General features: G+C 47.8%; 1 protein-coding gene across 3 annotated transcripts in view; it reads right to left on the bottom strand.

The window, feature by feature from the left end:
- Positions 1-3,008: 3,008 nt before the first annotated feature.
- RNF185 (ring finger protein 185) overlaps positions 3,009-12,858 on the bottom strand; it is a 30,146-nt gene continuing 20,296 nt past the window's right edge. For all 3 annotated transcript variants that reach the window (NM_001083703.1, XM_059876037.1, XM_059876038.1), the window contains 3 exon segments: positions 3,009-5,391; positions 7,264-7,381; positions 11,296-11,350. In NM_001083703.1, coding sequence (NP_001077172.1) covers positions 5,294-5,391; positions 7,264-7,381; positions 11,296-11,350 — 271 coding nt within the window. In that variant the 3' untranslated portion in view covers positions 3,009-5,293.

The following is a 12,858-nucleotide window of genomic DNA, read 5'->3' as shown; positions in this document are numbered from 1 at the left end:
CACATCAGCTGGTCCCTGAGGTCCTTCCTGTCTGATTCTCTTGTGCTGGGTCTTTTCTTAGATCAGATTTAGGTCATGAGAAAGTGTACAAATGACAAGGAAGGGACAGGAAGGGGGCCCAAGGAAATGAATCAGGACACGCCCACCAATGACGAAGTTCATCCCACTGACTCCAGTCCCAGCAAAGGTGAGCACAGTTCTCTTCCCTCTTGCCCTAACCATGTAGTCCAAACCAGATGCAGGTCAGATGGGCCACTGATGTCCTGAGTGTGAAGAAAGTGCTGAGGGGCAGTGGCGGAGATATGTCTGACTTCTGTTAGTTCCTGGGAAACTTCTTCAGCAGCTGGCTTTAGTGTCTGAGGAAATCTCTGCTCTGATATAGTAAAGACGAAACTGTGTGTTAAGTTAAAGTGATGGGGATCCAGGGAACTCTCCTGACAAGCCACCTCAGGGCTAGACAAAAGGCACGGGACTTTTATTTGTCCTGCACATGGAAGAGGTTACACTATATTTTCCCAGACACCCAGGCACTGGCAGCCTTGGAATCAAGACCCCTGGGAGGCTTTCCCTCTCTCTCTGCCCCAAAGCAAGGTACCCAGGTCTGTTTCATCTCCTTCCTCACTCTCTCTCCCTTCTTTCCCATCTCAAACCTCATGGTCTTCACCCACTGGGAGTGAGGGGATAAACAACTCCCCCAAGTTGCCCCCTGGGAAGCTGAGGGAACTCTGAGAAACACAAGTTAAAATGGAAAGGAAGAGAACAGCAGTCTATAGAAATGACATAACCCAGAGAAAGCTTTTCAACATGGACACAAAGAACATTTCAAAAGCACTGAACTCAAAGGGAGTTCTAGAAGGCAGAAAAGACCTGTGTGTGCAGAGAGAAGGCCCCTTGCGTTTCTGGTACCAAGTCAACTGTCCAGTTTGACTACATGACCATGGCTTGGTCAGTCCTTGAGGCCAGATACTGCTGACTGACTCACGATCAACTCTCTGGGCTGACAGAAATGGAAACCTGGGCCCTAACACCAGCTTAAGGTGCAAGAAGCTCTGCCATCCTGAGGGAACTGGTCTACTGGTCAACAGCCAGACACTCCGTGTCATTTCCATGTGCTTCAAACCAAATCAGTCTAGGATCTGTAATCTCCTCTCCCTGAATCATCCTACCTAAAATGGACTGATGAATCGTCCAGAGTTACGCTTCTGTCACCTCTCTGCTCAAAAACCTGTGATAGCTCTCCACTGCCTACAAAATAACAGCCAAACCAGGCCCTCATGAGCTAACCACATCTCACCCTAAAGCCTTCTCTTCCTACTCCCGTCTCCCCAGGACTCTGCTTCTTCCTGAACGCATTCTGCCCCAGTGCCATTCTGCCATGCCTACAGCCACCAGCTGTGCCCACTGACCCCACTGCTCCCCATGTCCTCTGTAGTTCTGTTGTCCCATTCTGCCAGAAGTGCAGTCTTGTTTCTAAACTCTTAACACATTGTTATTTTCAAGTATATCATTTTGCAACCCCTGTGAACTAATCTAAATCTGCACTGTCCAGTGTGGTAGCCACTAGCCATATGTGAGATTTTAAATTAAGATTAAAAATTCAGTTCTTCAGGCCACTAGCAACATTTCAGGAGACTGACAGCCACCCATGGCTAGCAATTACTGTGTTGCACAGCGCAGAGAACATCTAGACAGTGATCAGGAAAGGCTGCTAACATCACAAAGAGGGACTACCAGACATTATGTGTCTCCTGATATGATGCAGCAAGTATACACCACCACTTATGACACAGTCTTACAAAATAAACAAAAAATAAAGCCTGAATCTGGCCAAGTCTCTAGACTTAACAACCAACTTACAGGAAATACAAGCGTAAGTAGACTTGGTTAATATCATGGTGATGCGAACAGCAAAAGCGAAGCCGCAGAAAACTCAACAGGACAAATGAACTGGTTTCCTTAACAAATAAACCCCAAGGGAAAGAAAAGAGATGGAAAAGGACCATACAGATATAATAGAGACTTAAGACATCCAATACCAATGTATGGGTCTATTTTGGATCTCAACAGACTATACGAAAAAGTTATGAGACAACTAGGAAGATTTGAACAATGATTAGATACATGATATTAAGGAAGTACCATTAATTTTTAAAGGTACATGAAAAGTATTTTAGTTTTAAAAAAATCATTATTGAGATGCACATTGAAATACTTAATTGATGGGCTATGACTAGAATTTGCTTCCAAACAGTGTTCTAACAGGACAAATGAATTGGAGAGGAAGTGTGAGCGTGGGGATAAATTAAGGCTGGACCTGTGTTGACGGTTACTGGGGCTGGCAGACTGCTCCATGGAGGCTTTACTGTCCTGTTCTTCTGTGCTTTGTTTCCTTTTCTTACTGGGTTTATCAACTCCTAGAGCTCCCTTATCTTCAAATTTTCTACTACATCTTGACACTATTCAACTTGGTAACTCTGAGGTCAAAGTTTAAGAGGGTGAAGAGAGCTCCTTTCAGAGGGATGACCTATAGCTCTGATGTGCTGGGGAGCCTGAGGCTGGGCCAGGTTTGTAATCCCACCGTCTTCCAAGGAACTCCACAGAGCAGCACGGCCCCTGCTCAAGGTGGAGGGCACGGCTGGAGGACAAGACAGCCTGCCTCGTCAAGGAACATGGAGAGACATGCTGACACTCAACAACCCAATTTTCCTCAAGGCTCTTTCGGGCCACAAGCCAGGCTCCATTGTGGCAGCCTGCAAGCTTCAGATTTCCACACACTTATCAGAACTGGGTCTGCCTGCCAGACAGGTCACAACTTGGGTGGGGCTGTCTATGAAACCAGGCCTCCAACCTAAGCTTCTCATTTCTAATTATCCACAGGTGTTTGAAGACTTCCATCCTCAGTTTAACATTCCTGAGGACACAAAGGTGCTTTGAAGAGGCCAGACCAGCGTGATGAGTCCCCAGCCTATACCCCCACTCCCCTGACACAGAAACTCCACAGCTCACAGTTATGTAAAACCATTTGTTTAATTCTAAATCAAATCACTTTCACAACAGTGAAAATTAGTGACTGGTCAAGGTGTGCCACTGTACACGGTGTTGTTTTCTGATAGGTGGCAGGAGGGGCTGGGGACCAAGAACATAAAACACACACAGAAGAAAGGAAAACTGCCTCGGCAGAGAGGCGCTGTGGTGAGCCTGTGGGGGATGGGGGTGGGGGAGTGGTGGAAGGGGGCTCCCTGTCGGGGCTGGGCCAGCAGTCCCAAGCCGGCTCTCCTGCCCCAACTCCTGGCAGAGGGCAAGTGGGGACCTGCAAGGTTCAAGATTAGCACAGGGCCAACCTGGCTTTTCTAACAGTTTCCTGGGATGCCTTTGCTGGTGGAGCTCTCCTGGGCTCACTCCACTTCACTGACGGGTCCAAATTATTTGTCTTCCTACCTGCAACCCTTCTTTCTTTAACCTTTCTTCTGCAGACCCATTTCTGTTGGATCCATCCAACTGAAGTCCTCTTGCCCATCACTAGGTGGGGCCATCGCACTGAGAAACTTCAGGGGGCCTCACACTTTGGGGATTTCCAGAGGTGAGAAAAAGAGCACTCTTCTGTGGGCGCCCAGAGAATGTTTAAAATCCATCAGGCACACTGTAAAGCAGGTGGCTTATTCCTACCAAATGGGCTCGGTAAATGAACCACCTATTCAATACTTGTGTTTTGTCGGTTTGAACACTGAGCTCTGGCATTGAAAGGTACGGGGCTGGGGAAGGGGGCTGCAGTGAAGAGGGCAGAGGGCCTCCCTCATCTTCCTCCAGGTCTCGGTTTCCACAGGCTGTGCAGAGCCGTATCTGGAACACACACTAGGTGGGGCTCTCAACTGGGGTAAACCCAGGAGCAGTGTGGACCGGTGAAGGGAGAGAGCCCCAGAGTAAATCCACCTCCCCCCATCCCGAGGGTCTCTCCTGCAAGAGACTAGATTTCTAGGAAGAGGCCAGACCAGCAGAGCGAGATCCATCCCACCCGGTAAACTGGCTTGCTGCCGGCACCACTCTTCCTCAATCAGATTCAGAGTGAAAATCAGATCAAGGGCTGGGGACGAATGGCTTCCCTGGACGTTTCCAGGGGAAGGTTTCCACGGGAAGACTGCATCCTCTTATCATGCTGAGGCTCCTGGTCTCTGCGCCCGGCTCTACAAAACACCAGGGGCTCTGGAGGTGCGTGCTCCCCTGGTTTTAGCACACACACAGAAGGTCTTGGAGCCATACCAAAATCAGAGTCACATGCCGGTCTCCCCCTCCCTGCCTCTTCAGTAAGGACAATCTGGCTTCTGAGGAGAGTGGTCTTCAACATGCTGCTGGGATGACTCAACACGGCCCCCTAGTATCCTCTGGGGGGTCTGGGAGAGGATGCACCCAGAGCTTCTGCGGCCTTTGGGATGGCTGCTTGCTCAATCCTTTCTGCACCCGAGCTCGGAACCCCACCTGAGTTCCACAGCAGATCGTTCCTAAGATGCAGTCGGTCCCGGGCTCGGCAATCACCTGGGTTGGTGCCCCCGAGCAGGAGGCAGATGTGCACCGTTCTGGAGGGTAAGGTGATGGGCAACCACATGTCTCTGCAGGTAATCTACGTCAGGAAATCAGGAGGTCATTCAGGCCACTCTGGAGCCGAAGACATTGAACAAGGCCCAGAGGCAATATATCTTTGGGTCTCCGGTGAGTTCATGAATCAACCCCAGCTCCAGCTGCTGCAATTAGGTTCTTAATAGAACGGCAATTTCATGCATGTCTGCGGAGGAGGAAGAGGAGGAAGCAGGACAGAACAGGACTGGGATGTGGCAGGGGAACCTCTCTGTTCAAGGAGTCCCACTGACTTCAGAGGCCACTCACCAAGGGGTATTTAAAGAGATGGAAGAAAGTTCCCATACTGGGCTCATCCCTTTGTCTTTGTAATGTTAACTTTGGGGGAAACTGGACAGTTTCTCTTCTCCTGCTTCTCCCCTGTGTGGAGTCAGGACCTGCTGAGCTGGCTGGAACCGGATTTCATGGTGTAACCAGTGAGAGACGGACTCGATGCCAAGGCCTGAGGTTACAGCAGGGTGTTTACAGCAGTGGCCAGACTCCAGGGTCCTCAACGGCTGGTCTTGAGTCCCAAAACTCTGATGGAGAAGCAAGACTCCTTGATGTGTCACTAACCCCACTGATTCCAGGGGTCAGGATTAGCCAGGAAGTCAAACATCAAGAGTGGGGGTGGCGTGTCACCGGTCCAGCGGCCCTGCCGTGGGTGTGGGCCGGGAGCCCAGCATTAGGCAATCAATAGCCAGAACATGATCACCAGGGCCACAAACAGGAAGAGGCGTGAGAGGAACTGCTCGTCCACGTACTGGGGCGTTCCTGGGACAGCTGGAGGGACACAAGGGAGGGGAGAGGCTGTGAGAATGCTACAGCTGTGCACACTGCCCGCTGGGGTCAGAAGTCCAGAGCATCAACCTTCGTCTCTTTACAAGAGAATCCTGCTACACTAAAAATATTTCCAACCCCAAATAATATCAGACAAAACAAAATTAGAATTATTTGAAAAATGTGGAATCATGTAACAATGAGGATAAAAGTCTCCAGTTTATCCTAAGAGGGTTTTTGCCTGCAGGTGCACATAAAATAGGAAAGTCTAAGAGGAAGAAAAGAAAAGCTGCGATCTGTTAAGTATCTGATGTATGCTGTTTAGTGTACACATTACGGCCTGGTAGGTATTTTTATCCCATTTTGTGTAACAAGAACTGAAGCACAGGTATGAGGGGACCTTCCCAACATCTCAAGGTCCATGAGCTGGTGGAGACCCCGCAGCTGTGCTCTCAGCCTCTGCACACCATCTCCGGGTTCTGGCACTGGTGAGTCAGGAGGTGTTTCACGGAGCCCCGTGTGGGGTGCCTTCCTTTTTCAGAGGCAAGAATGAGCACCCAGACAGACAAGACGACCTGTCTCCCTTAGTGCATAGCAGGCTCGGGGCAAAAGTGGGCTGAGAGCCTGGGTCTCCACTCCTCTCCGCTCTGAGAAAAGCTACTATACAGAGCTCCTCCTCCTGCCTGTGGGGCAAGGAGTTAGGAGAATCTCCATCCCAGCTGAGCAAACTGTACCCAACACGACAGGGAAAACCGCCTGTGACTGGGGCAGGGGGGTGGAGTGGCCCAAGGGCAGCCTGGCTGTGCGCCTGGGAAGCCCAGGTGAGACTGGGCCAGGCTGGATGGAACCGTGCTGCCAGGCAGGCGCCTGCTCCTCCCAGGGCCCTGACTGGCTCCTTTGGAGCACAGCACACCCGGCGCTGCGGGACCTCTCTCCTCTGCTGAAACAGCAGATGGACAGAGGAGAGACTTCTGGGGTGGAGGAAGTCAGGAAGGCCAGTCCCCAGATTGTGTGGTGCTGCGTTCCTCCCCAGTGAGGCACTCTGGTGGAGTCAGGCAGGCTGGAAGGCAACAAAGACTCATGGATTGTCTGCCACGTGCCAAGCACCAGGATGGAGGTACGAGAAGAATGGACAGCTCAGGAGAGGCTCCTGTCCTGAGAGTGTGAGCTCCTGGTCCGGAACCATGCACTGTGCCCTGCACACCGGAGGCCCCAGTGAGCATGGGCTCCACTCAGTGGCCTTGGCAGCTCCAGGGTCATGATCTAGGCCCGGGCATCAGACTGTAACAGAGCCCAGGGCATCTACCTCGCCACCCTGCCCGACACTGAACGAGCTGGCACGCAAGCTAGCTAAAGGGAGAAAGGCAGAAGCAGGTGGCAGACCCAGGCAGAGTTCCCAAAGGGCTGGGACTTAGGACCAGCCCCATGTGTGTCCTGGGGGAAAATGGCCAAAGATGCTAGTAATCGAGAGGTCCTGACTCCATGCAGTCTCCCTGCCCTCCCCGCCCTCAATGGTCAAAGGTGAGGCGTATGTGCCCAGGATGATGCTTCTACTCAGCTGGTACAGTTTATCTCTTTTCATTTTAGGGGCATGGGAAATATCTTGGGAACCACTACTGAGTGTTTTCTGGTTTGTAAAATGGAGCTGATTGCACCCCCATCCCACGGGCTCATTGGGAGGACCCCGAGTTTATGATGGAAAGCATTCTGAACATGCCTAACACTTGGTAAGTGTGCAGTGTCATGACCAGGACTACCAGTAATCTGGAAAGAGTTTAGCGCATTTTGAAAAGCCTGATTATCCATGTAGTAACATACATATTGTGCAATTCCAAGGAGTCCACAAGAAAAATTACCAAGAGAACAGGGTCTTACCTGGAGGAGGCCTCCCATCATTTATGTTAAATGCTGTGGCAAATATGCCAAAGGGAAAGGCCCCAATTCCAAAAGACATCTGGAAGCCACCATCTCCGAATCCAAACCCTTGGAATCCCTGTGTGGAAGAGACGCAATTCAGAACCAGCAGGTTTCTCCCCTACTTGTCACATGTCACCTTACTTACGTGTGGCACCTCCCACCCTCTTTTCCTCCCATCTCAACCCCAAGGCAGAGGAGCTCTGCTCTTCTGCCCTTCCAGGTGGCCCAGCTAAGGAGCTGTGAATGCCAGAAAGGGCTGGCTCTGGCCCAAAGTAGAACTCTCTGCTGATGCATGTGAGGGTTCTCAGAGCTCCAGGGGTTCTTTCCCAGAGTCCTACACTAGCCAGAAAACTCTTCATGCTTTGTAACAGCCGGAGTGGCAATAACCCCCATGCCCAATTACAAAGGAACATAGAACAAGCTACACACTATCTGTAACAGCAATAGAAAGTGGAACCGTAATCAGCCAACAATGGAGACCATGATCACAATTTCCATACCTCCTCCCAGAGAACATTACGGTGACTATGCAGGAACACAGAAAGACTCTTGTGACAAGTTATCAGATGAAACTGTTTGAACACCATGATCACAGGTACAAGACAATACGTACACAGGTGGAAAAGATAAGGGTAAGTATTTTCCCTCAAATTTTTCTTTTAATATTGTCACAGAGAATTTTAAAACTTCAAAACACCTTTTCTCCTGATTATAAAAGTAATATATGCTGGCTATGAGAAATTCACATATTGTAAGAATAAATGACATAGAAGTCAGAGGTCTCCTTGTTCACCCTCCACTTCATAACTCCTGCCTGCAATGATCACTGCCAGCAGTCTGGTATCATCCTCAGCTTTTCTCTCTATAATGTGTTCTACCCGGCATCATCTTTCACATGAAAAGATTCGGCAGGAACTGCAATACTGTAAATAGGTTAACTCCTATTTTCTAAGGGCCAACTTTGTGCTGGGCATCAAGTGAAGTACTGGGACATTCAAATCACATTTAATTCTTACATCAGCATCACCCACATTCACAGATGACCAAACCAAGGCTCAGAGGTGAAATAACTTGACCAAGGTCACACAGCTGGTAAGGGGTAGAGTTTAGATCTGAAACTAGATCAATAATACGGTTTGAAAATCCATGCTTTTTTTCTTTTTTAATATTTGGCTACACCAGGTCTGTGCTAGTTGTGGCATGTGGGATCCAGTCCCTGACTAGGGATGGAACCTGGGCCCCCTGCCTTGGGAGCTCAGAGTTTTAGCCACTGAACCACCAGCGAAGTCCCAAAGCATATTGTTTTAATTTTATTTTTTTGGCAGCACTGAGCAGCATTTGGGATCTTAGTTTCCTGACCAGGGATCGATCCTGAGCCCCCTGTAATGGAAGTGCAGAGTCTTAATCACGTGGACCCCTCTTCCCCCTCCATGTTCTTAATTACTGTGCACATCTTAAAAAAACTCTCCTCCTCTGCATCCATGGGTAGATCCTTAGAACAAATGATTTTAAAATAATTTTAATAAGAAAAATTGTTGGGCTAACTGCTCTTCACAAACAGCTGACCGGCTGCACTTGTGAGCCTTTCGAAGGTCATGGAAGTGGCCGCCCCCATCCCTACTGAGCGTAGCCTGGCACCAGCTCTGAACTTCCTGCTGGACCGCACTACCCATAAAGCCTAACAGCCGATTTTGATAAGATGTTCAGGGAAGAAAACAACTGGTTTCCATATCCTTGGTACAGAAAAGCCTCCGACTCAGAACCAGCCTGGTAGAGTCTGAGGGCTCCTGGGATCAGGGCTGCCTCACCTAGAAAGATGCAACTGTTTCATCAGGAACCACCACCTCATTCAGGGCCAGCCCAAGGACTGGCCCTCCAGCCCCACTTCCAGCAACACCTCTGCAACCCCACAAGTCCTCACAGGCTTCTGCTCCTGGGGCAGAGCAGGCAAAGCCTGACTGGCGGCTGTGAGTGGCGCTGGTCAACGTCAGAGGTACATCTCAGTTTTCTGAGGTACATCTCAGCCAGGGCCTCCACCTTCCTGGGGCCTCGGATTACCGTGTTAGGAGCAATGCTCTGCTGGGAACCAAAGCCTGGGATGGTTAACGTGGGGTCATCTGGTAGTCAAGAGCCAGGACTTCAATACAAGCCTGGTCTAGGTTTCAGCTTTGTGTGGCCCCGGACAAGTCACTTCACAAGCCTCAGTTTTCTCTTTTGTTCAGTGTGTTGATGTAAGGTTTAAATAAGATCATACATATAAAGCCTTAACATACAGTTCTTTGCATATAATAATCATTCATCAAGTGTTCACTGCTGTTACTAAGATCCTCATTCTGAAAGCAACTAAAAGGTCCTTCAATGAAAAAAAAAAACAAATTATAATGCATCAAAATTCAATGAAATAAGTATTTTTTATTATCATTAAAACTAATAAAGAGGACATGAAGAACATTATGGAAAATATTGTCAAAATTAAATTTTAGCACTGGTAATCAGCTATACCCCAATACAAAATAAAAAATTTAAAATTAAACAATTTTCTTGAAGAAGAAAGCAGAATACTAATGGCTACATAAAAATATACATACACAAGCACACAGACGAAAAGATGGGGAAATGAAATATACTTGTTTTGTGCACATTTAAATGTGCAAATTTTTAATCCAGTAACTCTACTAAGAATTTATCCCAGTAATCATGAACCTGCAAAAAAGTTATAAATTCATCAGAAGGGGAATTCTCTAGTGGTCCAGCAGTTTAGACTCGGTGCTTTCACTGTCGAGGGCCTGGGTTCAATCCCTGGTTGGGGAACTAAGATCCTACAAGCTGGCTGTGCAGTGTGGCCAAAAAAAAAATTCACCAGAGTATTTTTTAAATATAAAAAAGAAAAGGAAGCAGTTAGATATCCATTCAATCCAAAGGATTAAATAAATTACATTAAGTCCATGTGATCATTTAAATGGCCATGAAGTAAAATATTACTGATGCAAAATCTCAAGATACATCATTACAAATCCCTCCCTCTCTGAGGATATTTCTCATTGTATTGTGCTTCACAGACACTGTGTTTTTTACAAATGGAAGGTTATGGCAACCCTGCATTAAGTAAGTCTAAAGGCACCATTTTTCCAACATCATTGGTTTGATTTATCCTATTTTGCTAATTCTCGCAGTATTCCAGACTTGTTCATTATGAGACTTGTTATGGTGATCTACGATCAGTAATCTCTGGTGTTACTACTACTAAGACTTGCTGAAGGTTTTGATGATAGCATTTTTTAGCAATAAAGTATTTCTTAATTGAAGTATATACTTTTTTTGGCCATAATTTAATTTACTGTCTAAAAATTATGTCTGCTTATTACACGTTTAATAGACTATACTGCAAACATAACTTTTATACGCACTGGGAACACCAAAAAAATTGTGTGACTTGCTTTACTGTGATACTCACTCTACTGTGGCAGTCTGGAACGGAACCTGAAATATCTCCCAGAGCTGCCTATGAACTCCACAGACGCAGGGATCTTTAGTATGTTCACTATGTACATCACCAGTGCCTAGATTGATGCCCAGCATACAGAAGGCATTAAATAAAATTTTAAAAAGAAATATTTTTAAAAATAAATTTTTTAATTTAAAAAGAAAGAATACAATTTTAAAAGGTGGTTACAAAACAGGAGCCAAATGCCATAAAAATAAAAATATACGTATACAAACAGATCTATCTGTAAAAGATACACACACAAATCTATAAAGTTTGTGTACACAAATAATTATAGAAAAATAGAAAAGTAAACAGACCAAAATGTTTCCAGTGGTTATCTCTGGATGGTGTGATTATAAGTTATTTTCTCCCCTCTTTTCCTTTCTGTATTTTGCAAATTTCCCTTTACTTTTGTAATCAAGGAGAAATAGTGTAGGGCCAAGAGGGAAACTTCTAAAGTCAGGGGCTCATTTCAAGAAGGTTTGTTCTAGAATTTTCCTTACCCCCCTGTTCTCCGGCTCTGGCCTCTGTCCTTGAGGACGGGGAGGGGTCTTCTCTCTGAAACAGAAACGGTGTAAAGTCAGTCCATTAGGAAACGCTTTGATCTGTTTCCTGAGTGGGGGAGCCCTTCACCAAAAAGGTCAAGGCCAGGGCCCCTTTTCGTGCCATGCACATGAACCAATGCCCAGTCAGATCAACTATCAACTCTGTGCTACCTGCAATTGCCTTTCCCTAGTGTGTAGCCTGGTGGGCTGCAGTCCATGGGGTAGCTACGAGTTGGACATGACTGAGCGACCTCACTTTCACTTTTCACTTTCATGCACTGGAGAAGGAAATGGCAACCCACTCCAGTGTTCTTGCCTTGAGAATCCCAGGGACGGGGGAGCCTGGTGGGCTGCCGTCTATGGGGTCGCACAGAGTAGGACACGACTGAAGCGACTTAGCAGCAGCAGCAACAACGGCAGCAGTGTGTAGAAAACCAGAGAGAAAATCCACTTGCTACAAGATGCTCATCAGATTGCTCTTGGCTTACTCCTCTAATAGAGAGCTGGACCTAGACTGGTTATGACTGCCAGTGGGTCACTGTGTCAAAAACCCAAAATCCAAACTGGAACAGAAGATGGCCTGTCAGCAGAGAGGGCTGAGATTCAGGGTCTCTCTGTTCCACCCCATCACCTTCAGCTTTATGTCCCACTACTCTTGGGCAAGTACTTTGCTCATTACCCATCAGGCAGCAGGCTATGACAGACACCACTTCTGAAGTGCTTGTGGGTTAAAGGGGCTGTAAAATATCACACTACTGTGTAGAAGGCACTTCTTTAATGGAGGTGCCAACTGAATGGAGCAGGGTACAAGCACCTAATGTGGGGAGGAAAGGGGGCTTCAAGGAGGAGGTGACTTTAGGGCTGCTCATTAAAGATGGAGAATTTATAGAGGAGGAGCGGGGAGTTGAGCAGGACCAACAGGGTAGAAAGGGCAAAGGGACAATAAATACAAAGGCTCATGAAGGTAAAAGGGTAAGTGTGTCCCTTAAGGGAAGGCCAATGTGTCTGGGTACAGGGTATGCTGGAGTGGGGTGGAAGGTTAAGAGACACTGCAGGAGTTTGGGGCGAGGGGGTGGAGGGAGAGAGACAGAGAGAGAGAGTGAGAGAGAGAGTGTGTGTGTGTGTGTGTGTGTCTATGTGTGTGCCTATGTGTGTGTGATGCTGGAAGAGATAGAGTGTGTGGGGGAGGAGCTGCAGGAAGAGAGTGTGTTTATGTGTGTGTGTGTGTGTGTGCACGCACCACACCATGCAGGCTCTCAGTACTTGTGTCTACAGCATGCCAGACCTGCTCATGCCTCCATCTCCAGAAATCTCAGACCCCAGAAAGTCTCCCAATCCCGTTTCCTCCCCCTGACTCTCTACATCACTGCTACAGCCACCGCCCTCCCTGCAGATCCTCCCGCTGGATACCCTGCTTCCCAGGCTCCCTCACAGCACTCTGCACACCTGCGGTGGTGGAGTCCGGCGTGCTGCCCAGCACATGACCAGCCCACGAGCAGGTGCTCAGAGCACGTCTGTTAC

This window comes from Bos taurus, chromosome 17, assembly GCF_002263795.3.
Source record: "Bos taurus isolate L1 Dominette 01449 registration number 42190680 breed Hereford chromosome 17, ARS-UCD2.0, whole genome shotgun sequence".
In the NCBI taxonomy this organism is placed as follows: domain Eukaryota; kingdom Metazoa; phylum Chordata; class Mammalia; order Artiodactyla; family Bovidae; genus Bos; species Bos taurus.
Note: the sequence above shows the minus strand (reverse complement) of the source record. Positions and strands in the feature narration are given on the sequence as shown.